A 25,750-nucleotide genomic window follows, 5' to 3' on the forward strand; every position below is an offset into this window, starting at 1 on the left:
GAAGGGAGAACGGCCTCAGCAGTTACACGGGTTTGGATCTCCAACACTTTTTATTAAGGGATAACAGGCACCTGGCCAGCTTTGGGGGGTGGAGGGGGTGAGGGCAGAAGAGCAAGAAACCAACAGCTGTTTTGAGTTATAAACTTTCTGTTTGAACTGGTAGCATCCCACTGTGGTTCTGCTGCCTTTGGGGTTTGCAAATGGAGTTGGTGTCTATTTTAGCTCTGGGTTAACAAGCAGCCTCTCCCACCGGCTACTGTCACAGTTCACTGCCTGGCTGGGCCCTGCCGGCTCATGCCTGCCCCCATGGCCTCCTCTGATAGCAGGCTATTATGTGGAACAGGAGAGCAGAGAGGAGAAAAGGGAAATTAACTGTGTTCTGTAATCAAGTCCCTTTGGTTTCCAGATGCAAGCCCCACCCCGCACAACAGCCACTAGTTGGGGGATGGCTTGCTCACCACCCGCCTCCCCACAATGGATGCGCTGTGGGCACAGCGTCTGGGGGCTCCCGTGGGGTGGAAGGCTGCCAGAAGGGGCTGAGGCCCAGCCAGGCTACCGAGCAACTCCAGTCAACCCCTCTCCAGACAAAGGGCATTATTCCTGAGTAGGCGAGGAAAATAGGCAGGACTTGAGGCTCAACTTCACAGGTCATCTGCCCTGTTGGCCTTGCAGTCACGGCAAGTGAATTGCCCACCAAACTGTGCAGAACAGGACAACCAGTGTCCAACGCAGGGCCCGTCCCCACCTCTGAATAGCAGGCCCAGCCTGTCCCTGGGGCAAGTGCTTGTCCAGAGGGCCCCGCTGCAGGGGAACCCACTCCCTCATCCAGGCCACCATGTGAGAAGGGGACACTCGAGAGTCCTCTATCACTGCTATACCTGGTGCTGTACAGGCTCCAGCTGCTCAAAAATCTTTCGTGAGACTCAAATTATTTTTCCTGTAGGATAGAATTATCTGTAAGGGGACAAACGGGTAGTTCCGAAGATGAACTATGATCCCAGACTAAAGCATGAAGTGAAACAAAACACACAGAGGAGCTCAGAGACAGGCACTGTGTTCCCTCTGTAGTGCCAGCTCGCGTGGCTATCCGGCAGCAACGTGGGGTGGGGGGCGGGGTCCCACGTGCTGTCTGCTGCCTCTGCCCACGACTCGCCTGTCTGGTCACTTCTCCTCTGTTTGCTCAGGTCCTCGGTTGAGAAAACTATTTCAATATTCACCACCTACCACAAGCCCACATCCTGGGGATGCTGCGGATGCTAATGAAACCATTAACGTTCCCAAATCTCTCAGGACCAGAGGGCCCGCAAAAGGAAGAGCCAAGTGCTTTTTCTTGGTAGACAAAAGAACAGCTGTTAAAGAGACCAACCCCTAGAATTTAAGGCCGGAAAGGGAACACAGGGACTACCTGGTCCAGCTCTCCTTCAAGGTTCAAATATAGCTGATCCAGGCCCCATGTGAGTAGGATGGGGTCCAGGGGTTCTGACCACCAGTCCCTGCCCTCTCCTACGCGGTCTGCAATTCCCCAAGACGGGGGAGTTATGAAAAGACATTTTGTAGCACTTCAACTGCTCAGCAGTTTAAACTTTTCATGGATTCTTCTTTCCCCCTAATGGAAAAAATGTCAAGCTGATGTGATTAAGTGTAATCGTCTGATGTGGCTTTAAGCCGCCATAGGGTTAGGCTTTTCCTACAACACAGAAGCCTTCAACCTGGTCAGACTTCTGAACTCCCAAATCACACCCAAATGCCTTGTCCTGAGGAAGGAAATCTGGCCCATACGTCGGTGAGTCAGACAGGTGTCCAGATTTCCATACTCCCAAGCTGCCTTCTGAAGCCCAGAGCTGCGGGCACAGAGGCGCTCGCCTCCGCTCTGGGTGAACCTTCGGCTGTGCCTTGCAGGCCACAGCTTCCAAGTCTTCTAGTGCCCCTATGGCACCTGGTTCTTTTCCGTGGCAGTAGCATTTTAAAAGTGGCAATTCTGTAGGAAAACGTTCCAGACCTGTCACGGAGAACACAGGACTTTCTTCCTGATGAAGAAGTTCTCCGAGAAGATAGGGAAGGAAGGCCAAGTCCACCTTGTCCCCGGCCCTGCCCTGAACACTGCTGGAAACTCCTATCACCTTCTCTGCTTGGGCAAGCGAGGAACCAGGAAAGCTGGAGCCAGCAAAGACCAAAAATGGAACCCAGAACAGCAGAACAATCATGTCTCACTATCTTACTGTGACAGCCTTCACGTTAGGCTGAGTGTCTTGCACGAAGCAGAACAGAACTCCTCTTACCCCAAACTGCTTTCTCAGGTTTCTGTGCTACCAATCCAGTTGAAACATGGACGAGCACCTGGCATGCCCTTCCGTCCTTACCACACTGTTGCACAAGCTAACAATCACTTGGGCTGCAACACCTTTTGTGTTACAGACAATGTGCCTGATGCTCAAAAGCCCCCTGTGACGGGGCACCCTGTGCACAGTGGACTCTCAGCAAAGGCTCCAAGGGCCCTCCCAGCAGCGAAATGGAAGTGCAGTGAACACACCCTGTGGCTACAGCCACTTCTTCCTTCTGACACTTCTCAGCCTGGTTTCTTCCCTGCACCATCCACCTTTCTTACTAGCTGCCTTGCTGTCATCAAACTCAAGTTAAATCCCATTAGCCCAGTTTGGAGGACTGGGGAATAAAGACAGGTCATAGGCCAGAAAGAAACAGAAGGAAAAAGGGCTTTCCAGAGTACAGCTGTGTCCCACTCTTTCTCCTACCTTAGTGGGTTATCTGAGTGGGTCTCCATGTGGGTCTCCAGTCCATACTTGCAAACGAACTCCTTGAAACATACTGGGCAGTGAAACACTTCGTCCACCTTCTCCAGATCACCCGCCTGCCCATCTTCTACCATCTTGGGGAAAGGGAAAAAAGTGAAGTCAGGAAGGTGGTCTCCCACGTGGGTCCGCTTCAGAAGAGAAGCCAATACTCAATCCAAATCTAAAAGGAAAAGGAGGCTTCCTTCCTAGGGATTAAGGATGCTACTGACAGTCCGTTATTCACACAACACTCACTGAACGCTCCCATCCATCCACCTTCAACCCACTCATCCATTCAATAAACGTTTATGGAGCACCTAGTATCTGACAGGTACAGAGAATCAAAGAGTGAGGACAAGAGCCCCTAATACGTATGAAGCTTCCACTCCAGCTGGAGAAACAAAAAAGCACAGAGCTACGAAACACGCTCTTCTTCTCTTGGGGCTCAGGTAGGGGGACCCACAGAGAAGTGCACACGGGTACTCTTTCCTGCAGACACCTTATAAAACAGTGTGGGAAAACACAGGTTAAAAGCTTAGGATGGATGTCTGCCAAGTCCCCAGACTGTGAAAATAAAGGCAGAGGTATTTCTGCCAGGAGTCCAGTGGTTAGGCACATCTGTGCCGGGAGCAGTGAGAACCTTTTTAGCAGGTGCTGGGTCTTCTTTCTCTGACTCGGCATCATGACTCAGCTTCCTCTTGGAGGACAGCCGCCTGCGCTTCAGTGGGGATGGGGGCGCCGTAGCTGTAGCACTGTTAGGGTCCTTCTCATGAATCTTCATATGTCTGGAAAGAACAAACACACGTACACACAATGTGATTTAGCAAAAAACCGAGTTGGCTTATTTTTTTTTTTAACTTTTGGTATTATACATTTAGGGGTTGGTATCTACATTTTCTTTAAGGTATGGGGTGTAATTTATACAGTGATTTCTCTCTTTTCAAAGCTTTATATCATCTCCCTGAACCCCTCCTTGAAGCTCTCACAAGTGCTATCCAAAAATGGTGTTCAGTGCTTTGCGGTCTGTTGGAAGACATTCGTGAACTTCACGGATGCTAATGAGATAAAAGACCATCCGATTTGCCAGGTCTGCTTGTTCAGACAAAAGGTACTCTTTTCGGACACACAATGCTACAGAATAAAGAACTCCCAGATCTGGCCAGCTCCTAAATCAAGCCATCATTCTGCATCTGCCACCTCACAAATGCCAGTGGTATGTGTTCTCTTCTGCTTTCAGAGGCACGCTGGGGGTCAAATTTGAGAAGTGCTAACACACGAATGTCTGGAGTGAACCGGAAAGACTTTCTGTGTCGTTCATGATATTACATGGATTTATGGATTGTGAGAGTAGCAGGGGCAATGGGTTGAGTAAATTGCATGTTGCAATCCTGACATCTGCAGGGCCAGGAACACACATGTAAGAAAGCATTACACATAGTCTGTACCTCTGCTCCAAAAAGGGAGCTTTATAGGTGACCTGATTTAAATGACCTTACTTTATCCAGTTCTAAAACAAATACCCTATGGACAAGGTCCCAAGGCCTATAAGGAGAGAAAGAGATTACAAAAAGACAGTCAGTCTCAATTTCCTTACTCTGTGACATCAAGGGTTTGGTTTTCCTAATGACAATCGTCACCACCATCATCATCTTTGGGGTTAAACTGTGCCAGATGGAAGAATGGAGACCAGCTTTTTAGAAACAGCTCTTTTCACAGGATTATCTTACTAGGGAAGCACTTAGGAAATGGGAAAGATGGCAAAGCTTTCATACGTGGTCTGGTCACAACTCTAGAAAGAAGTACAACTCAGCTCAGCTCCTCTGGGCTGTGCCTTCTTCAGAGGGGACAGGCCGGGGGAGGACAAGGCTAAGCAGCCTGTGAACCCCCAGCAGTGGCAGCAATGAAGGCGTGTGGGTCCACAGTGCAATGATGTGGCTGAGTGAGTGCCCACCCCCCCACAACCCTGCCCCACACTACCTGTGAATCCTCTTTTCTCTAGGTGTGTGGGGGTGAGACCCTGGGTGCCTCCTGTTCCGGTTCTATACACATACTCTAGGAGGTGGAGGGCCCCCACACTCGCCCCTGACCGTCTATCCCCCAGCCCACAGAGCCATCCACCAGCAGGCTAGATATGGCCTAGCCTCGGAGAAGATGGGCCTCAGGCCCAGCCTCTGTTCTCTGGGTGGGGGCTGGGGGATGTCAGTGTGGCGGAGTAAGCAGATCTAACAGGAGAAAATGGAAAAGCACACAGACAAGCATCATGCCCATGTCCACATAATTCCTTGCTCAGATTATCAGGAAAGGATGATTTATTATTAATTCTTGGTCACATAAAGCCTCAGGAAAGTTCTGGGGAACCAACTGCCCTGTCCTTTTTTTTTTTTAATGTTTATTTATATTTGAGAGAGAGAGCGAGTGAGCACGTGCAAGCAGTGGAGGGGCAGAGAGGGAGACACAGAATCCGAAGCAGACTCCAGGCTCTGAGCCATCAGCACAGAGCCTGACGTGGGGCTTGAACTCACAGACTGTGAGACTGTGACCTGGGCTTAAGTCCGAAGCTTACCAGACTGAGCCACCCAGGCGCTCCTACCAATAGCCCTGTCCTAAGTAGCCCTCCTCCCTCATTCCAAGGTGACTGTGATTTAGAGACCATCACTTACTATCAGCATTGAGAGGAAAAAAGGAAAGGGCTGGCAAGTTTCTTTTGATATTTACTGTATCACATATTCCAATTCTAGAAGTGTAAAAAAATGTGTTAAAGCACCTAAGAACTAAGGAAGTATGAAAAATACTAAGATATGTAAATGAGTACCAAACCCTTTCAATAAATCACTCAAAATTAATTTAAAAACGAATACCTTCTCTACAGCTGACAGGTTACTTGTGCCCGGTAACACAAGGCCACAAAAAACCACAGAGAATACTGGAAATCTGAGACTGACAACTAACTGTAGGTGGCTCACTAGCTGAGCTCCACCTTTTTTATCATATGATCCGCACATTTACAGAGTGACCCTTATTATCCAGATCTGAGATTTGTGACGGAAGCAGTTTTCACAGAGCAGAGGATGAGGGACAGTAGTGGGCACGTGGTGAGAACCTATCTGGTGGGAAGTTTACAGATTCTCATTTCTACTTTGCAGAGGAGGCTGGTGAGGTGTGGAGAAGCTGACATGCCCGGGACCCTCCAACCAGGACAGACCCAGGTGTGCTGGCTTCAGAGTCTGAGCTTTGCCCCCTAGACTGCCTCCTAAGGCCAAGCCTTTGATTTGCATTCTGGACCACCAGAAGGCACCTCAGGGCTCCAGCCTGGCCCTGGACACCTCCTCCCTGAGTGACCACAGCCCAAGGCCTAGCAGTTGGTACTGAGCTCTAGCCAAACGTCAACAGGAAAATGAAGGGGCCACTGGTCAGAAACAGATCATTCCCCACCTCCGGTTCTGCCTCTGTCTTATTCTGAAAAACTGGGGCTGCCCTTGAACTGCACTGCTGCTACAGGCAGGAAGAGGAGACCAGATCAAAGCAGTCTCAAGGGCTTGGTGGCGAGTACACCTTTGCTGAACACGTCGACCCACTCCAGTTCTCCGACTGAGGACTGAGCCCGTTGGAGCCGCAGGTTCAAAGCTCAAGTGTGCTCCTTTATTCCAGGGTTACATCTCTGGTTGACAAGACATGGGGAGTTTCCAATCTGCCCATTCAGCCAACAAGGTGACCAACAGCTGTGGGCTCATAAACTCCATTCAGTCAGTAGTTCAGCTGCCAGAGCTGGGGAGCTTCAGCCATTTCTGAAGTTGGATGTGATCTGCAGTTAAGACTCTCCCTAACCTGACCCCTTCCCTTCTGCCCTGGCCTCTGATAGCAGGAGTGGCAACATTAACTGTCCACTTCCTCCTGAACACTCACAGGAAGTGGGGCGTGTCACCAACAGGAGCCAGTAATGGCCTCTTCCCCACAGAGCGTGGCCAAGAGAGGAAGGCTGGGGGCGGGGAGGGGCAAGCCTGCATCTCTTCTTTAGAAGGCTTGGGTTTGTTTTCTCATTTCCATGTACCCTGAGGATCAGTAAACAACAACGGGCCTCAGAACTGGTGGGGAGTTGAGATGCTCTCAGAACTGGCGGGGAGTCGAGATGCTCTCAGAACTGGCAGGGAGTTGAGATGCTCTCTCTCCAGCCTCCCACTCGGCTGGAGAGATCACCATTTCATTCTGCTCGAACACTTGCCGCCAACCAGGACTTCTCTGTTTTTTAGCGATGCTAATTGTTACAGCCATCTTTCCCATGTTGAGTCAAAAATCCCATCCTTCTTTTAAACGTCCATCTATCCTCCCAGGGCAATATCGAATCGGTCTACATTCTCTTCTAGGTGGCAGCTCTTCAAATATTCACGACTGCAGTGTTTCTCCAAAGTTTCTCTTCCCCACACTGGACAATGCCAGCTCCTTCAGTGGGCTCCCTCAGGCTCTGCTCTCAACTCTGTTGACTGATACTGGTCACTACTAACCCTGGGATGCGCTCCGGTGTGCGGACATCCTCTGTGCCATGTTGGATCGGAAGGAATGGCAATTGATGTGGTGTGAGGGTTCGGTGATGTCACACCCTCACTTCCAACTAAGATCCCTGTGACTTTGTCACTCAAACTGCCATCGAGGCATGTCTCCACCACACTACACTTGAGGATTACGTCTTCTTTTTTGTTTTGTTTTTTGAGAGAGAGAGTGAGAGAGCTGGGGAGAAGCAGAGGGAGAGAGAGCATCCCTGGCAGGCTCCACACTCAGCATGGAGCCCAACGTGGGGTTTGATCCCATGATCCTCAGATCATAATCTGAGCCAAAATGGGAGTTAAACATTCAACCGACTGAGCCACCCAGGTGCCCTTAATTTACATCTTTTGAGCAGTTGTCTTTTCATTTTCCAGAGTGGCAGGGATGAGAAATATGCAGTCTTGGTGTGGTTCAGCAAACTGCGTCTCTCACGCATTGCTGAGGGGAGTAAAAATGGCAACAACCTTTCTACAAAGCAGCTGAGCAACAGGGAGCAGAATTTTAAATATGTGTGCCCTTTCTCCAAGTAATTCCACTGCTAGAAATTTGTCTTGAAGATTAAGAATTGAACAAATGTGCACAGATTTATGCACAAGGATTCATGTGTAACACATGGATAGATGTGTTGCAAAAACACTTCTACAGGATTTTCCATCTGCTGGTCTTATATTTTAAAGTGACCTCCCTGATTTCCCTCTTGCCCTTCTCCTGTGCCTTCTCTACACAGCAGCCAGAGTGAGTGTCTAAAACATGGATCATATCATACCACTCCACTGCTTGAATGCCTCTGACAGCTCCATTCCTAGAATTAAATCTGGCCTGTGCCCATTTCTCAGACCTCATATGTTGGCGGCATATTCTGACCCCAAGGCCCTTTCAGACACACTAGCTCTCTCTGGGTTCCTCAAACTCATTTAACTAGTCTGGTCACAGGGCTGCTCCACCCCAGAACTCTAGGGCTGGTGCGGGTCATTCAAGTTTCACGGCAAGTGTCCTACCCCATTCATGCAGAGGCCCTCGAGCCCACTACCCAGTTTTACCTTCCTCACAGAACATACCAGAAACTGAAAATACCATGTATTTCAACTTGTTTGACCATCTCCTTGGCTTCCATTGAAAATAAGTTTCAGGGTGCCTGGGTGGCTCAGTCTGTTAAGTGTCTGACTTCGGCTCAGATCATGATCCCATGGGTCATGGGTTTGAGCCCTGCCTCAGCCTCTGTCTTGACAGTATAGAGCCTGCAGCCTGCTTCAGAATCTGTGTCTCCCTCTCTCTCTGCCCCTTCCCCACTCCTGCTCAGTCGGTCTCTCTGTCTCTCAAAAATAAACATTAAAAAAAATAAGTTTCATTATAACCTTGTCTCTCTCCTTCTCTGCACTAGCGCTGGTGGCTATCTAAGTACCTGCCAGATGGCCGAATGGCTAGACAGATGAATGCATGAAGTATAAGCAGAAAACCTGTCCAGTTGCAATATCACAACAACACATGTCCTCAGCTTCCAAGATACCGTCACAATTAATTACCTTACTAGGGTTTACTGTGAACAAACTTGATATGAGATCGTATAGCAAACAGTGTTATAGTAAAAGTGCTTCAACAAAAAACACTGAAAGATGAATACTGAAGACACACATGAATCTCTCCCATTATTGGTATTAATCTGTGTTTCTGCATTCAAACCTTCATCTACATTCACAGTAAGCTTTTTGCATAAAATTCTAGAATTTTCCTTCAGTGGCATGTCACTTCAATAGTAGAAATCCTGCCACACCATGGTCTAAGGAAAAAATTTTATCAGAATTCTTCAAGGATTCGAGTGAAGTTTTCTCCATTCATAACACCCGGGGGTGAGGAGGGGGCTAGGAGGGTTTCTATAGTAATGAACAAAAACAAATATTGCAGATTTTTTTAAGTAGAAAAAAAATCTCCCTACTTTCTAGTACTGATAGGGGCCTACTTTGAATTTTGACATGGAGGCTGATTTTCAACTCAAATATTCTTGTAAATGTAATTTTCTTAATTTTTTTAAATGTTTATTTTTGAGAGACAGCGTGCCAGTGGGGGAGGGGCAGACAGCGAGGGAGACACAGAATCCAAAGCAGACTACAGGCTTTGAGCTGTAAGCACAGAGCCTGACATGGGGCTTGAACTCACAAACTGTAAGATCATGATTTGAGCCAAAGTCGGAAGCTTAACCGACTGAGCCACCCAGGTGCCCTATAATCCTTTGTTTTCTAAGACGTAAGGTGTAAGAAGACCCATTTTAGTTAGGGTGGGCTGTTGGTAAGAATACTGAATATATCGTGGCTAAAACAAATACATCTTATTCCAGAGCTGAAACGCCAATCTAGGAACTCAGAGGAGACAGACCAATTCCTAAAGCATATCCTTTTCTTCCTCCCTGAACTTCCTCGTTTCCAGCTCCAAATACAGTAACTTTCTGTTAACCTTTCTTAGGTATGTTAAGCCTGTAGATCTGGAAATGAAGGTGCACTCTTACCGCTGAAGCACCGCCTTGCTCTGAGAAGCAAGCAGGAATGTGGGAAGAAGATAAAGCAAATTCGGGTGCAGTAGAGAGACCAAGTGATGGCAATGAAGTCTTGGGGGTGGCCTTGAGCACTGAGACAGTTCAGATATATCCTGGGTCTACCATTCAGTAGCCAGGGAGATTCCACAAGTTTCTACATCTGTAAAATGGGGACAAAACTGCCGGTCTCAAGCTGTGGTGCTCCAACCAGGAGCAATGGCATTGGCCAGGAGCCTGTTACAAATACAAGTTCTCAGGCAGACTCAGAGACTCTGGGCCAGGGTCCAGCACCCTGGGTTTCCACAAGCCCTCCAGGTGGTACTCATGCCTGCTCAAGTGTGAGAACCACCGGATCACAGTTAAATTCTCTTCAACTCTTCATCCTGGTCACAGGCTTGGTTAACTGCCTGGCTGGGATGTCACCATCTTTTGGATATAAGCCTTAGACCGCTCCCAGGCTCACGCTGCAAAATACCAGCAGACTCTGCACAAGTTTATCGGGCATAAACACATAAACCAAAAACATGATGAAACTTAACATTCTCAAAATTATTTTGGGGGTAAAACCCTTTGGAAAACTCTCAACAAGTGTGAAGGATCACCCCGTGGAAGGTGTCCTCTTGGCAGGTCTCAGACACTGTTTACACTCTGCTCTTAGAGAATTTGCCTCATTTACCTGAAGAAGTGCAAAGTTCAGGCAAGATCTAGACCTTTCCAGGATTTGCTAACTTCTCCTGCTTAATTTCTACGTAAGTTTCATTAATCCGGGAGCTGAATTATTAGGTCCTCTGAGCAAATGGCATTAATAGGAAGGTCACTCTTTCAGTACACAACACAAACCAAACACAAACCAAACACAAACAGCGCTCAGCCCTGCGGGGGGAGGGGGGCCCTCCAAACTGCGTCAACAGGCTCCAACAGGTTTTTGCAGCCTGATTACAGATTCCCCATTCCTACCAGTGCTCGCTTTGCTTTTCCAACAGTCTTATGAGAACCGAAAGAGGGATGAATGAGATTCAAAAGCATCCCTGCTCCACAACCTACATTTGAGGCCAAAGAAAAGCAGGTCTCCCTAACTGATGGACGGGGCAGGAGTTTAAGGGTGGATAGCTGTGAGTGTCGCCTGAGTCCATCCAGTCCTGTGCCAGTCCGCGAGGAACCAACCATGCGGCTCCCCATGGGGTTCCACCTCTGAGCCACCTTCTAGTAATCCGGGTGTTGTTCAGGTTCAGTCATGCTGATCCAGGAGGCAGGTCTTGGCAGCTGTGCCTGGGTGTGGAGGAAGATCTGACGATGGTGGGTGTAAGCAGCCTCGTGGACTGAAGACAGCACTTTCAGAAAAGTCTAGAAGTCAAACTACCGTGAGGTGTGCATCTCAGAGAGGCGTTTCCCGGCGCTCCTCAGGCTGCCTGTGGGAACCCTGGCTGCAGCCTGCTCTCGGTGCTCCCGAGACGCTCTCGCTGAAGTGCCCGGATGCTGCACCACCCCCTCCCCGCCCCCTGCAGGCCAGCTACACCCCACGTCACACCACGTCCTCGATAACGGCAGTGTGACTCGAGGAGGGTGCGCCTGAGTCCTCACGCGAAGTTTCCTCCTGCTGCATTTGCCTCTGCTCAGGGGCAAACAGATGAGCGCGGTGACTTTAAAGACCACATCCCACGTCAGGGTTTTTCCCACAAGCTCCCATTCCCCTGCAGCAGGGGGACGCGCACCCCAAAAGTGGAGAATCTCTCTCATCCTGCGGACTGCAGCCTGGCATGTGGGTGGGGCCAGCGTAAGCAGAAATCGAACTGTATGAAAAGTTAAGGATCTCCATTGAAAGCAGGGGGTGCTAGAGGTTCAGGTCCTAGTTGCTCAGTGCAGTTGCCTTTGGACTCTACCTCCACTGCTCCTCGGCCCACAGCTGCTCCCCAGTCCAGACTCCGGGGTACCGTTCTGGCTGACCCCCAATTGCTGCTCTCCTGTCTCTGGGTTCTCCTGTAGTGGTAGAGAAGGAACTTCCTTCTCCATCCTGATGTCATGCAAAAACCCAGTACAAACACTTCCTCCTTGACGGACAGAGCTGGGTTGCCATGCCTGAGGGATAGGTTTCCCTGAGTGTCCCCCACCTCCCAGCCATCTTTCAGGTGGGAGAGAGGTAACCTTCTGGCTACCACATTCCTTTTCCCCTACTTCCCTACTGATATTGGAAGCCGCTGACTTCAGAACAGAGTCGAGGTACAACAGTCTCCAGTTATTGATGGTTTACTTAGAAAACAGAGGGCCCTTCACTGCTCCTTCCTCCTCTCCTGAGGTTCAGATACGGTGTAGGGGAGCTTGGCGGTTGGCCCATGTACATAAATACCAACCTCTGCAAAATCTTTATTCTAGACCTTGTTCCTAACCAGGTTCTTTAGATCAGTATACCCTAAACCCTCTTGTACTTTTTATTCCCTTTGCCTGCCCTTGTTTTGCTAAAATAATTTATTTGGTAGAATGATCTCCATACCCTATTTGGCTCCCTGGATACCTGTGTATAATACCCACAAAGACACACAGTGCATAGTTCAGTATAAAATCACGGATTCCTTAAAAACAAACAAAAGACCTCAAAGTTTGGATGTGTTGACCTCTGTCTCACCCAAAGAGAACTCTCATTCACGCAAAGCTACAATTAGTCAGCCTGGGCTGTCCCTATATTAATCCAGGAAATGATAAGCAGAAAGTCACCGCTTTCCCACCTGACAGTCCTGTACGTATTTCAGGCAGCCGCCATGTTGTAGTGTACTCTTCCCCTTCTCTGGGCTAAACACCCTCCATTCCTTCCACCACCACCCCTCCCCAGATGGCCCAAGACCCCAATCCCAGGACAGACTCCTGTGTCTATGGCCTTAGGTAAGGAAGCCCCATCTGAAGTTGGCATTCCCAGCATGGCCCCATCAGCCCAGAGCCATTCCCTTTGAGGGAAGCAATCACCACTGCCTCCACCCCCACCCTGCAGAGAATGCCTTTCCGCAGAAAAGGGCTAAAAAACCATAGACAAAGCAATCCCCCATTCTAACTGTCACTGACTTGAAACATGGTCACCCAGACCCTTTTCTTGCTTCAGCCCCGAAGGGAGTTCGCTTTAGCTTTCTTTCTTAAAGAGGGCAGAACCCAGTTATTCATATCCTTTTTCTTTTTGCAGAGGAGGAAGAGATGACTATCTCCACAATGAGGTAGTGCCAACTCACTGTTCGCTACTCCTCAGCCTCTTCCAAAAGAGGAACAGGAAATGCTTAGGCTGGGCTGTTTGAGATGGCCCGCCACATGCCGAAGAGGGAAATGGAAGCTGTTGGTGGTGGGTACAGAGAAGAGGCATGGTGGAAAGTCACCACCACTTAGGGGACGCCATAATGTATTCTTCAGGGGCCAGGGGGAAACAGCTAAGAAGGAGAAGGGTACCAAGATCAGGTTGTGTCCCATGTGAGAGAGGAAAAAAAAAAATGAACATAAATGAATCCAAAGAGAAAGGTCACCTGCAAAAAACAGCCAGGCAACACAGCCCCTTGTCCATGACCGCAGAAGTTCAGGGTCACCTTGAATCTCAAATGGGATGAATGTGGTAGACACGGGCCTCTGCCTGCCAGAGGTGACACAAATAACCAAACGATGTGCTGCAAGGGACAGTGGCATGCTGCCTGATCGACGGGGGCCCAGGAAGAGAAAGAGCCTGGGAAGGAAGGTCCGAGATTGGCTGACAATCTTAGCTGAACCTGTAACATCACAAACCTCCATTTTCCCGCCTGTAAAATTACAACAGTCCTCTCGAATGAGCTGGGTTATATAACCACGAAGAAGAATTAAGTGCTGACGTTACATACCAATGCCTATTATGCAACCGAGTCTCTGGTGTAAGGGAAATACAAAATCTCTCCCCATTGAAGACCAACAAGCTCTCCATCAACCCGAAGTCCTGAAAGCAGCAGAAGAAAAAGGCTCTTTGGTGTGTGTGTGTGTGTGTGTGTGTGTGTGTGTGTGTGTGTGTGCGTGCACCCACACTCACACATGCCCAAGGGCAGGCGAGTGGGGATTCAGTGTGATAAATACCTGTGAGAAGATTTCTGGGCTGCTTCTTCCCTTTTTAGTAGGGGTATGTGTTGAGGGGGGCGGTACGGACAGAATTTGCTGCTAATCACCTTCCTTAACAAATCAGAAAACAGTGATTTTCTGTTTGACAGTGAATGGGCACGTTTCGATGTTTGCTAGCACCAGCTTGTTCAGCCCAAACAGGTTGGACAGGTTAAATATTTAAACAAAGACGGAAAAATGCAAGGTATAAAGCACGAGGCACAGGTTTAAGTTTGTGCTCTTACCGCTTGCAATCAGGCTTGCTTTCCTCCTCCCCTCTGCTACTTTGATATTATACAAGTAAGTGGGGACACACACTCACGATCTGTTCCCCATTGTCAGGGCATCAGCGGAGGGCAGGGTGGGTGGGGAGAAGGGGGTGTGTTGAGGTCCGGAGCAGAGGACAGCCCCCCACTCCTCATCCTACCCCCAGCAAGCACATACCTTACCTTCCGTGACCTAATTCCTAGCTCTCACAACTGCCAGCTCGTTCAAGTGTAGGCAAGCACGGATGCTCCAGAATTTGATGCCATTCACCACTTTTACCTGGTGCAACTGAGCTTTCAAAATATTTCAACGAGATATGTCAAGAACACCGTGGTGCCTGCCTTCAAGAGAAACTTCTTTTGTGTCTGCTCAAATCTCCAAAACAAATACCACCTCTGCCAAAACAGAAGAAAGCCTGAATTATAAACATTAGCATCTAGCCTGCAGAATGATAGTGAACTACTTAATTATGAAGCATATCATAAATCTGAGAAACAGTGATAGGATGAAAAAGGCTTTCACATCCCCACACATGGCAGAGTTTTACGAGTGAGCTCTCTTTGATATAACTGAACGTGACCTGGTCCTTCTGGAAAAAATGCCGAATAAAAAGGGAGCACCAGCCACAAGTACATTTTTCAAATATTCTTTCAAAAAAATTAAGCTATGCTCATTGTTAAGGGGTATTAGAAAAGAAAAAACAAACACAAAGTAGCAGGGAAAATGTTCTAAAGAATGTCAGTCAAACATGAAACAGGTTTCACAAGAGACTGTCAATTGAAAGGGGTCAACTCTCAGCTTTGCTATTTTCTTATGATTTTTATTTTAATGGAGGAATAAAATTCTGTGACAAATCACTCTGACCTGTTCTTTTTCTCAGAGTGGTAGTTTGCTATTTGCAGATTTCTAAAATGTAAAAGTAGGAATTCTGAAAAGAACCACAGACTCTCATCAAATGGTATAAACACAAATCCACGCAAAAAACAGAAAAATACCACAGAAAAAGCAATGCCCCCCAAAAGCAGTGTTCAAATAATAATGAGAATTTACACAATTAGGAGAAGAAAATTCAGGCGTATGGCACACAGCTGCTCTACAAAATACTGCTCTCAGACTGTCAGGTTCTTAGATCGCAGCTTATGGTACCCTCGTGGTTGAAGGTCAAGGTCTCTCTTCCTGGTTTTGTAAACACACATGCTCATGGGCATGCGGAAGGAACTGGGGGGTTAAGTTTCCGAAGGGAGAAGAGAGAGGCAAAGGAACCACAATTTGTCGAACACTTATGTGAGCCTGGGGCTTGGGTATACATTACAACATTTATTCTCATCATAGCAGACTCTGAGAGTAGAACGTTGCCCCATTAAAGATGAAGACATGGAGGCTCTCTTTACCATTCCACAGAGCATCCTTTATCAGCACCAGCCAGAGAGGAAGGAAGAGCTCTCAGAGGACACACGGAGAGGCCGCCTTTATACAAACCACTACTGACGTTAAAATAAAAGCGTACAGGTTTCAATTCCAGACAATGAGATGTAAAGAAAGGCTATAAAAGTGTTTAAGTGTAATCAAATAATAAACTCACTTGGTGAAAGCTTAATAATGCTACCGGGGGAAACTGGGAACTTGGACATTCTGCTGCGATACGCAGATTTGTGAACGTTCACTCTCGAGGGGAAAATTCTGGGCCTCTTAATGATGTGGGCTCTTGAAGAGAATGAAAAGCATATGAAGAGGCATGATCAGGGAACCAAGTATTACACTTCCGTGATTTTTTTTTTCTAGTTAAAAAGAAAAAAGTTCTAATAAAGCTTTTGAGACTACACCCAAAGTATGTGTGACTATTTCCGTAAACACAGTACCACACAGATGCAAACTGCCTTGATATCCAAGTATGATTATCATGAAACCACCAGATATTCACCGAACAGCACCAAACGTAAGGGTCCTATGTCCAGCACAGTTCATACATTCTCATTATGCTGTGTACACACCATTAAAATCTCCACAAACCCCTCAACTGTCTCAGTGGAACTGACTATGTTAAGATCTCTGAGCACCCCCGAGAGACACTCTCTTCTGATTTGTCTTTCCTCAAGGGGAAGATACTTAGTTGTAGACAATTGAAACGTCATTATATAATAATTGTTTCCTTCTTTTTAATAGAAATAGGTTTAAAAAAAAAAAAAAGTTCACACAGTCCTGGGTAGGATGACCCAGATTTTTATCCTAGAAATTATTTCTTCCCATGTCACACGATACCTTCCTTCCTTCAAAGGAATCTGTCAGGGGAGTCAGTGAGTACCTGGTGATTAACACTTGTTTCAAGATGGGACTAGCTGAGCCTCCGAGTGCCCACCTCCACTCCGGAGAAGCAGCCAGTCCCAGAACTAGTCATAGGGTGTCCTCAGAAACTCGTTTTTACCATGAAAGAAGTTCACAGGGCCCTTCCTCTTGCTGGGCTCTGAGGGTAAAGAAGTGACTGTCCCCTTCCAAGACACTGCCCTACCTCTGTTCCTTCTGTCTTTAAATGCTGGCCACCTGTTTGGATACCCAAGTTCAGTTGTGCATGCCAAGGGCTGGCTCCACCTAAGTATCCGAGAGTAGTGAGCTAAATTCAGAGCCTCCACGGCCTCATTTGTCATGGGGCAGGGTCACATTTCTGTACTGCGAACGTTTTCTTCCAGCATAATAGGAACACATAAGCCTCTGTTCCTGAAGACTGTCCATTATCCAGCGGCATCCTCCGGGTCTATGTCTCCTGCACTTAGCAACAGAAAAAGTCGTTCCCGTTGCAGTAGGAAATAGAGCCTGTGCCCAAATAACTAAAGGACACTCCAGGCATTTCGCTTCCTCATCTTGCCCCTTCCACTGACATGGCCAAAATGCAGACACATGCCTGCTCTTCGGAGAATGAATGGAGAAGCTGGTTAGGAAAGCCCAGTCCTGCTGGGGTCTTTGGTATGTCTGTAACGTTAACACAAACTCCACAACTCTCTTTATGGCTTTGAAGTCTCCACTTTGTAAAATGAGCAAAGTGGAAACTAATTTCCTATTTTCTCAAGGCAATTACATTCTGGCAAAGGAAAAACACCCATTTTGGAGGTAGGATTTCTTCCCAAAGGAGATCTACTTCTATCTTCTCTTTCAAATATCATCACTTCTGCATAGCTCTGAAGTCCAGCACTTTCTGGAAAGTTTTGCAAATCGCAAAGCTCAATGCCCTTTTTCCTACATCGAGCTCTCCCGGCGGGTGTGCTCTGGCTCAGTTTCCCAAGTTTGTTTTGGAAGACAAGTACTGCTCAATCCAAATTTTCAACGTGGGAGCAACTGATAAAGAGTTGGGGGAAGTTAAAAGTTGGAGCCGCGGTGATCTTTCCGTGATGCGTGTTTTGCACTTGATGCAGCCTATTATTCTGCTTGGAAACTAAGCTGTGGTCAGACGGTTTGGGACGAAGGATTTCGAAACCTCAAAAACACGAAAGTCCGCAGACAGGGAAGCGGCAGCTTGAACAAGTGTACCCGATCTGGTAACAGATTGACACGGTCTCTTGCTTATGCGCTGAGGCTCCCCTCCTAAGACTAAGGAAACGCTACCAAAAGATTGACTAGTCTTATAAACAAAGGTAACTACTGCATCATCCTAAAATGACTAGCGGCCAAAGGAAACAGAATGAGTTGCTTCATAAAGTGGGTGGTGACAGAGTGCCTCAATGTCGGTTAAGAACAACCTGAAATTGAAAAGGAGTAGTTCCTGGGGTCTGGGTTGCGAGATGTACACGGAGGACCTCTGAGTGCAGCAGCAACCAGAGTCTGGGATGGAGCCCAGATCTGCCCTCTACAGCAGCCTGCTCAACACTAACCACTGGGAAGGCGAGGCTTATCTGGAAGAACGTGTACATGCGGAGATAGGCATCACCTGTGCACATGCAGATGCCCTTTGGAGCAGGAGGCGGAGGGAAGGTGAAATCTGTTCCTAAATGATACTGTGTGCCAGAATCGAGCCTTGGGGAAATGGATCTAGAAAGCCACACCACAAGGAATCATGTCATAGCAGGGGTCCTACTGAATCTGCACGCCTCAGGGGAGAAGCTGAAAATCAGACCCTGAAACTGACACAGAAAAGGAGGGCCTGGTTGTCAACAAGACAGAATGGGACACATGGGGGTGGTGCGAGCGCCCAGCACTCAGGGGGAAATGAATGCAGGCCAGGGGGTCTTGGATCACTCAGCGGGGCGTGGGCCCCAGAGTCCCCACAGATGAGCTCCTGGCTTTCCCTGATCCCAGCCAGTGCCACAGACGTGGGAAGCAGCAGCAAAAGAAGGAAAATGAGAAAGGAGGAAAAAGAAACAGAACTTCCATCTTCAGCATCAAACTCATAGTCGACTGACTTCCTTCCATACTCTGAAAATTGAGTGAGGATACAGCTCCTCAAAACGTGGGTTTTCGCTGTTCTTTTTAATTCCTGCACACACGCGTCCCAGGACAGCTCTGGTCTCTGATTAATGAAACACAGGTATGTGCTCAGGGGAGATCACAGCTCACTATTTGAGTCTCACGTTCTGGAACAGATCCCTGGGACAAAGAAGTCTAACTCCACTCTCTCTAACACATTTTTTATGTTTTCACATTTTTATAATTTTTTTTCCCCAAAAGTACGGTTTCACCAGCAAATGAAAGTGGTAATGACTGTGATTGATTACCACAAACTGAAATGTTCTTTTAACCTATTATTTGCAATTTTCTGCAGAAAAGGCAAAATAAATGTGGTATGATGAACTCAAATATTCTAAATGTTAAATTACAGATTCAGTGTGTAGCAAAAAGAAAACAAAAATAAAAGCAACCTCTTGATTTATTTTCTGGTATTATAGGAATGCTTACTTGGCATACTGTCTGTCCTTCAGTGGCAGTAGGAGAGCAACACTGGTGACCACTGATAAACATCCTAAGTGCTCTGCATGTATTAATTTGTGAATCCCCACAGTGTAGCCATAACACTGGTACAGGTATCAATGCTTTCTATGGATGAAGTAATCGAGACACAGAGAGGCCAAACAACTTCTCTAGGGTCACACAGCTAGGAGTGGCACACACTTCACAGAGTATCACAAGTGTGCTTTCAGCTCCAATAATACAAACTGAGAAACATCCCCCACCCATGACATTTCCATGCTGCACTGTTATCCTTCGAAATGCTTTCACAAACATTGCTGCATTTGAGCATAAGTTCTCAACGAGGTCTTCCTATGCCATTCTGTTAAAGTGTACACAAATTAAGAGATTCCTGTGGCGTCCTGCAGAATTAGGCCTAGAACTTGGCCCACAACAATTAGTCCTCCGCTCCCAATCAAGATGACTCATGATAAATAAAATCAGTACAAAATCCAAAATTAGCACAAACATCCCTAAGGCCTGCTTGAAAAAAAAAATATTTATAAACAATAGTTTACAAACAAGTCCAATATATACTGTTTACAAATAAGAACTGTATCTTAGGATAATATCAAGGGCTGAGCTATAAAAAATTGAGGATCATTTCTACCCATGTATACCAAACAAAAAACCGTCATAAAATCCAATAAAAGGCTACCCCATGCTCACTAAATAAAGTGACTGAAATAACTTGGCTGAAATAGTTTAACGTTAAAAATACAGTTGACCTTTGAACGATGGGGGTGTGAACTATATAGGTCTGCTTATCTATAGATTTTTTTGGTACAGTGAAGTACTGTAAATGTATTTTCCTTATGATTTTTTAAAGTGTATTTTTATTTATTTTATTTTAGAGAGAGAGAGAGAGTGTGTGAGCAGAGGAGAGGGGCAAAGAGGGAGAGAAGATCTTAAGCAGGCTCCATGCTCAGTGCACAGCCCAAAGTGGGGCTCGATCCCACCACCCTGGGATCATGACCTGAGCTGAAATCAAGAGTCAGATGAACAACTGAGTGAGCTGCCCAGGTGATGCCCCTCCTTATGATTTTCTTAATCATGTTTTCTTTTCTGTAGCTTACTTTGTTGTAAAAATATAGTATATAATACATACAACATACAAAATACATGTTAATCAACATATATGTTTATGTGCTCAGTGAGGCTTCCAGTCAACAGCAGGTTATTAGTAGTTAAGTTTTGGGAGAGTCAGAAGAGTTGTGTGATTTTCGACTGACTGGCGGTTGGCACCCCCAACCCCTGCATTGTTCAAGGGTCCACTGTAATGCTCTACGAGAGCATGGAGCTGCTTTGGGGGTGGGTGAAAGAGTGCTTTTTCTAATATAAAAAATGATACAAACACTATTATCAATTCTTTCTCATAGTCATTACAAGCATGACCACTAAGCCCACAGCCGACATTCAAGTCTCAACCTTGGCTGTTACTCTGATCCCAAGCAAGTTTCCTCATGCAAAATGAGATAGCAATTCCACAAACCTTACAGGTAGAGTGCATAAAAAAAATTGGCAATCGACAAGGAAAGAGAAAATGTGAACAACATATAAACCAGCTAGACCTCCCAGCACCTCCAGAGGACACACCAAGCAACAGCAGAACGAACATTCTTCTCAGAGAGACACGGGCCATCCTCCAGGACAGACCATATGCTAGGCCATAAAATGAGCCTCCAGAAATTTCAAAGGATTGAAATCATACAAAGTATGTTCTCCAACTACAATGGTATGAAATTAGAAATTAATAGCAGAAAGAAATTTGGGGATTCGCAAATATGCGGACGCTGAACATTCTGAAATAACCAACGGGCCAAAGAAGAAATCACAAGGGAAATTAGAAAATACTTTGAGATGAATGAACAAGGAAACGCAAGATATAACTAAAGAATGTCTAAAAAGAGATTTATAGCTGTACATGCCTGTGGTACAAAAGATGTTCTCAAATCAATATCCTCACCTTCTACTTTTAAACGCTGGAAAAAGAGCTAGCTACCCTAAAGCACATAGAAAGAGGGAAATAATGTAGAGTGGGAAATTAATGAAACAGCAGAAAAGCAACAGAGAATAAAACTACAAAATCAAAAATTGTTTCTTTGAACATCTCAATAAAACTGACAAATGTTTAGCTAGACTAACTAAGGAAAAAAAATAAAGAAGACGCAAGTGATTGGTATCAGGAATGAAAAGAGGGGGCATTACGACTCAGGACAGAAAGGCCTATAAAGGGAAAGTGAACAACTGTAGGCCAACCAATAAGATAATTTAGATTAAATGGCCAAATTCCTGGAACGGACACAAACGACGGAAATAGACTCAAGAAGAAACAGAAATGTGAAACAGACCGATCACAAGTAAAGAGGCTGAATTAGTAATTTAAAAACTTCTCAGAAAGAAAAACCCAGGTGGCTTCATTGGTGAGTCCTACCAAACTCTTAAGAAGAATTAACACCAACAAACTCTTCCAAAAAACAGAGGCAGACAGAATACTTCCCAACTCACTCTGCGAGACTAGCAGTAGTGCCCAGACAAGGACTCATAAGGAATCGACAGACCAATATCTCTTATGAATATAGGCAAACGTCTTGTAATAAAATACTAGCAAACCCTGTCCATCAACATGTGAAAATGACCGTACCAAGTGGGATTCATCCCAGGAAGGAGGCTGGTTTAACATACAAAACAGAACACAAGAAAGGTAAAAAATAATCAGACCATCTCAATAAATGCAAAAAAAAAAAAAAAAAAAAAAAAAGGCGTTTGACAAAATCCAACCCCCTTTCGCGATGAAAGTGCTAAGTGGACTGGGACTGAAAAGAACTTCCTCAAACTGATAAAGGGCATTTATGAAAAACCCATAATGAACACCATACTTAATGGAGAAAGACTGAATGCATTCTCCCTAAGAACAGAAATAACACCAGGGTGTCCGTTCTCTTCACTTCTATTTAACACTGCGCTGGAGGGGCCAGCCAGGGCTAGCAGGCGAGAAAAATAAGGCATCCAGATTAGTTTCGAAGGAAGAAGCACACTGTCTCTATTTGTAGGTGACATGATGTCATATACAGAAAATCCTAAGGAATTCACCAAATAACCATTAGAATGAATAAACAAGATCAGCAAAGTTGCAGGAAACAAGAGCAGTACAAAATGTGAGTATTTCTATACACCAGCAATGAACAATCAAAAACACAATTCTAGGGGTACCTGGGTGGCTCAGTCGGTTAAGTGTCCGACTTCAGCTCAGGTCATGATCTCTCAGTTCGCAGTTCGAGGCCCACGTCAGGCTTTGTGTTGACAGCTCAGAGCCTGGAGCCTGCTTTGTATTCTGTGTCCCCCTCTCTCTCTGCCCCTCCCCTCCCTCTCTCTCAAAAATAAAGATTAAAACAAAAACAAAAACAAAACAATTCTAGGGGCGCCTGGGCGGCTCAGTCGGTTAAGCGTCCAACTTCAGCTCAGATCATGATCTCACGGTTCGTGAGTTCAAGCCCTGCGTTGGGATCCTGGAGCCTGCTTCGGATTCTGTGTCTCCCTCTCTCTCTCTGCCCCTCCCCCGCTCGCTCACGCGTGTGTGCTCTCTCAAAAATAAATGTTAAAAAACAAAGCAAAACAATTCTACTTCCAATACCGTAAAAAAAAGGACACTTAGAAATTAATTAACAAAATAAATACAAAACTTGCACTTTGAAAACTATTTAAAACACAGTTGGCAGAAATCTATTAACATGTAATAGACATAAATAGAAAATATCTCAAAGTTTTAACACTGGTAAGAGGACAATACCTCCAAATTGATCTACGTACTTTATAACCCTTATGCCAGCTGCCTTTTGTGTGGAAATTGACAAGCTGTTCTTAAAATTCATACAGAAATCCAAGCAACCCATAGTAGCCAAAACAATCGTAAAAAAGACCTAATTTGGAGGATTCACATCTCCCAGAAAGTTGCAGTAATCAATACAGTGTTAGGCCTTGGGGTAGACATGAAGACATATAGATCAATGAAACAGAACTGAGTAGAGAAAAAAATCCTTCCACTGATGGTCAACTGAATTTTGACAAGAGTGGCCAGACCACTGAATGGGGGAAAGAAAAGCCTTTTCAACAAAGTGCCAAAGACTAAAGTTGGACCCCTTCTTTACACTATACTCAAATATTAACTCAAAACAGATCACAGACTTAATGTAAGAACTACAATTATAAAACTCATGGGATTCCACTTCACACCTAAGAGGATGGCTTTCATGAAAAAGACAGGCGGTAACAGGTGTTGGCAAGGATGTGGAAAAGCTGCAACCCTCACACTCTGCTGGTGGGAATGTAAGACGATGCAGACACTTTGGAAAACAGTTTGGCAGGTCTTCAAAATGTTAAACATAGAGTTACCACATGACCCAGCCACTTCACTCTGAAGTATCTGCCCAAGAGAAATGAAAACCTATGTTCACACAAAAAGACTGGATGAGAATGTTCACAGGAGGATCATACATAATAGCCAAAGAATGGAAATGACTCAGATGTCCACCAATCGATGAAGAGATAAATAAAATAAAATATGGTAGATCCATACAATGGACTATTATTCAACAACAAAAAAGGATGAAGCACGGATATGTGCTATAACATAGATAAATCTTAAAAACATAATGGTAAGCAAAGAAGCAAGTCACAAAAGGCCACATGTTAGAGTACACAAATCCAGAGACAAAAAGTAGATTAGTGTCTTCCTAGGGCTGGAGGGTGGGGAGTAATGAGAAGAGACTACTGATGGGTATGGGGTTTCTTTTACGGGATGATGAAAATGGCCGAATATTGATTGTAGTGATAGCTGCAGAACTCTGTGTATATACTGAAACACACTAAATTGTACGCTTTAAATGGGTGAAATATATGGCATATGAATTATATCTCCTAAAGATGGAAAAAAAAAAAAAGCAAAGTGTCGAGCCCAGTGCCTGATGCACACAGTAACTGTAGCTTTAACTATGGTTATTTATAAGATGCATTGTCTGATACATCACTGTAGAAGGCAGTAACTATTTACAGATGTGCTTGACATGTGCCGTATTCAATCACAGATGCTGTCCCCAAATGGAAATTTTCCCAGTCAGAAGTGACTGGGCCCAAGACCAGAGAGGTCTCGTGGAGAATCATCAACAGTGAGCGCTCAGGGCCAGCGCAGCCTCAAGGACAGTAATTGTCACTAATGCACCCCACTGCCCTCTCCATGGGAGGTTCCACTGGGCATGGGTCTCAGGAAGAGGAAGCAGGGAAACCGCCCAAGAAGGAAATAGGCAATACCCAGGAACAGATTTTGAGAGGGCAAATATGTAAGGGACAAAGGACTTCTTTTTTTTGGGGGGGGGGGGGGGGGGGTGGGGAGAGGATAGAAGGACCAGGCAAAACAAAACGGCAAAAGAAGGTAAACTGATCCTGATGGGCTGAACACGGTGGTAAAAAAGCAAAAAGCCAAAATGTAAAAAAGAATACTAAAAAATGGTGATGATATTTATTCACCTCCTTCTTCCTGCCCAAAAACACTCCCAGAAGGAGATGAGGGGCAAAGAGGACTGAAATTTACATGGAAAGAAAAAAAGTAAAATACTTTGTAAAAATCCTTTAAAATATTGATACCTTTTGTAAAGTCACACTATACACCTTCCTTCCAGTCCAGACTGAGAAATCCACAGGCTTTGGATTCCTGCAGCATTACTTAGAAATGCAAACAGTAATGACAGATAACATTTACGGAGTGCTTGCCATGTGCCTTGACTGTGTGCAAAATTCATGATCTCCTCACCCTCACCCCACTCCAGTGAGATGGTGGATACTATTAAAAGGCTCATTTCAGTGAGGAGGAAAACGAGGTACAAAGGTTAAGAAACTTGCTCAAGAATGGAAAACTTACAAGTGGCAGAGTGAAGATTTGACACCGAGTGCCTAATTCCAAAAGCCAGAGATCTATCACTATTACCAGTATGTCCCAAGTACACCATCAGTGGTTCATAATACGGTTTTAGGTAGAATAAACTGGCCTATTTCCTTTTAGTATTGGTATATAATTAAGTATCAATTTCACAGTAACGCTGTAAAGTGTTCTTTGGAAAAAAACGTGTTAAAAAAAATAATGGCGGGGAGGGGAGGGGTGGTTGGTCAATTTTTAAAAAGCAGAGCAGCGTGATGCCTGGAAAGGAAATATAGAAAAGTAAGAATAGTCTGGTTTTTCTGAGAAGGTGATATTTTTTTGAGTCCCTTTAAAAACTTTCCCTAGAGTCTTGATGTTCCTAAAATGTTTGTGTAAAACAGGAGCATTTAAGGGGCGCCTGGGTGGCCGGCTCATCAGTGAAGTGTCGGAGTCTTGATTTCATCTCAGGTCATGGTCTCACAGTTTGGGAGTTCGAGCCCAGCATCAGGCTCTGTGCTGACAGGGTGGAGCCTGCTTGAGATTCTCTCTCTCTCTCCCCCTCTCCCCTGCTCACACTCTCTCTCAAAATAAATGAACATTTTTTAAAAAAATGAGCATTAAAAAAAAGTCTTTTTGTTCTAACCCCTCAAACCATATGTAATCATTCTATAAAGTTTATTTTCTATTGGTTTTGTC

At 45.7% G+C, this 25,750-nt stretch overlaps 1 protein-coding gene across 9 annotated transcripts in view; it reads right to left on the reverse strand.

Moving 5' to 3' along the window:
- Positions 1 to 25,750, reverse strand: part of RREB1 (ras responsive element binding protein 1) — a 133,688-nt gene that overhangs the window by 34,352 nt on the left and 73,586 nt on the right. For 7 of the 9 annotated variants that reach the window (XM_042985782.1, XM_042985784.1, XM_042985777.1 and 4 more), the window contains 2 exons: positions 3,430 to 3,574; positions 2,751 to 2,884 (listed from right to left, as the gene is read on the reverse strand). In XM_042985782.1, the coding sequence (XP_042841716.1) occupies positions 2,751 to 2,884; positions 3,430 to 3,574 (279 nt within the window). The other 2 variants (XM_042985785.1, XM_042985786.1) reach the window with 2 other exon arrangements.

This window comes from Panthera tigris, chromosome B2 (assembly GCF_018350195.1).
Source record: "Panthera tigris isolate Pti1 chromosome B2, P.tigris_Pti1_mat1.1, whole genome shotgun sequence".
Classification (NCBI taxonomy): Eukaryota; Metazoa; Chordata; class Mammalia; order Carnivora; family Felidae; genus Panthera; species Panthera tigris.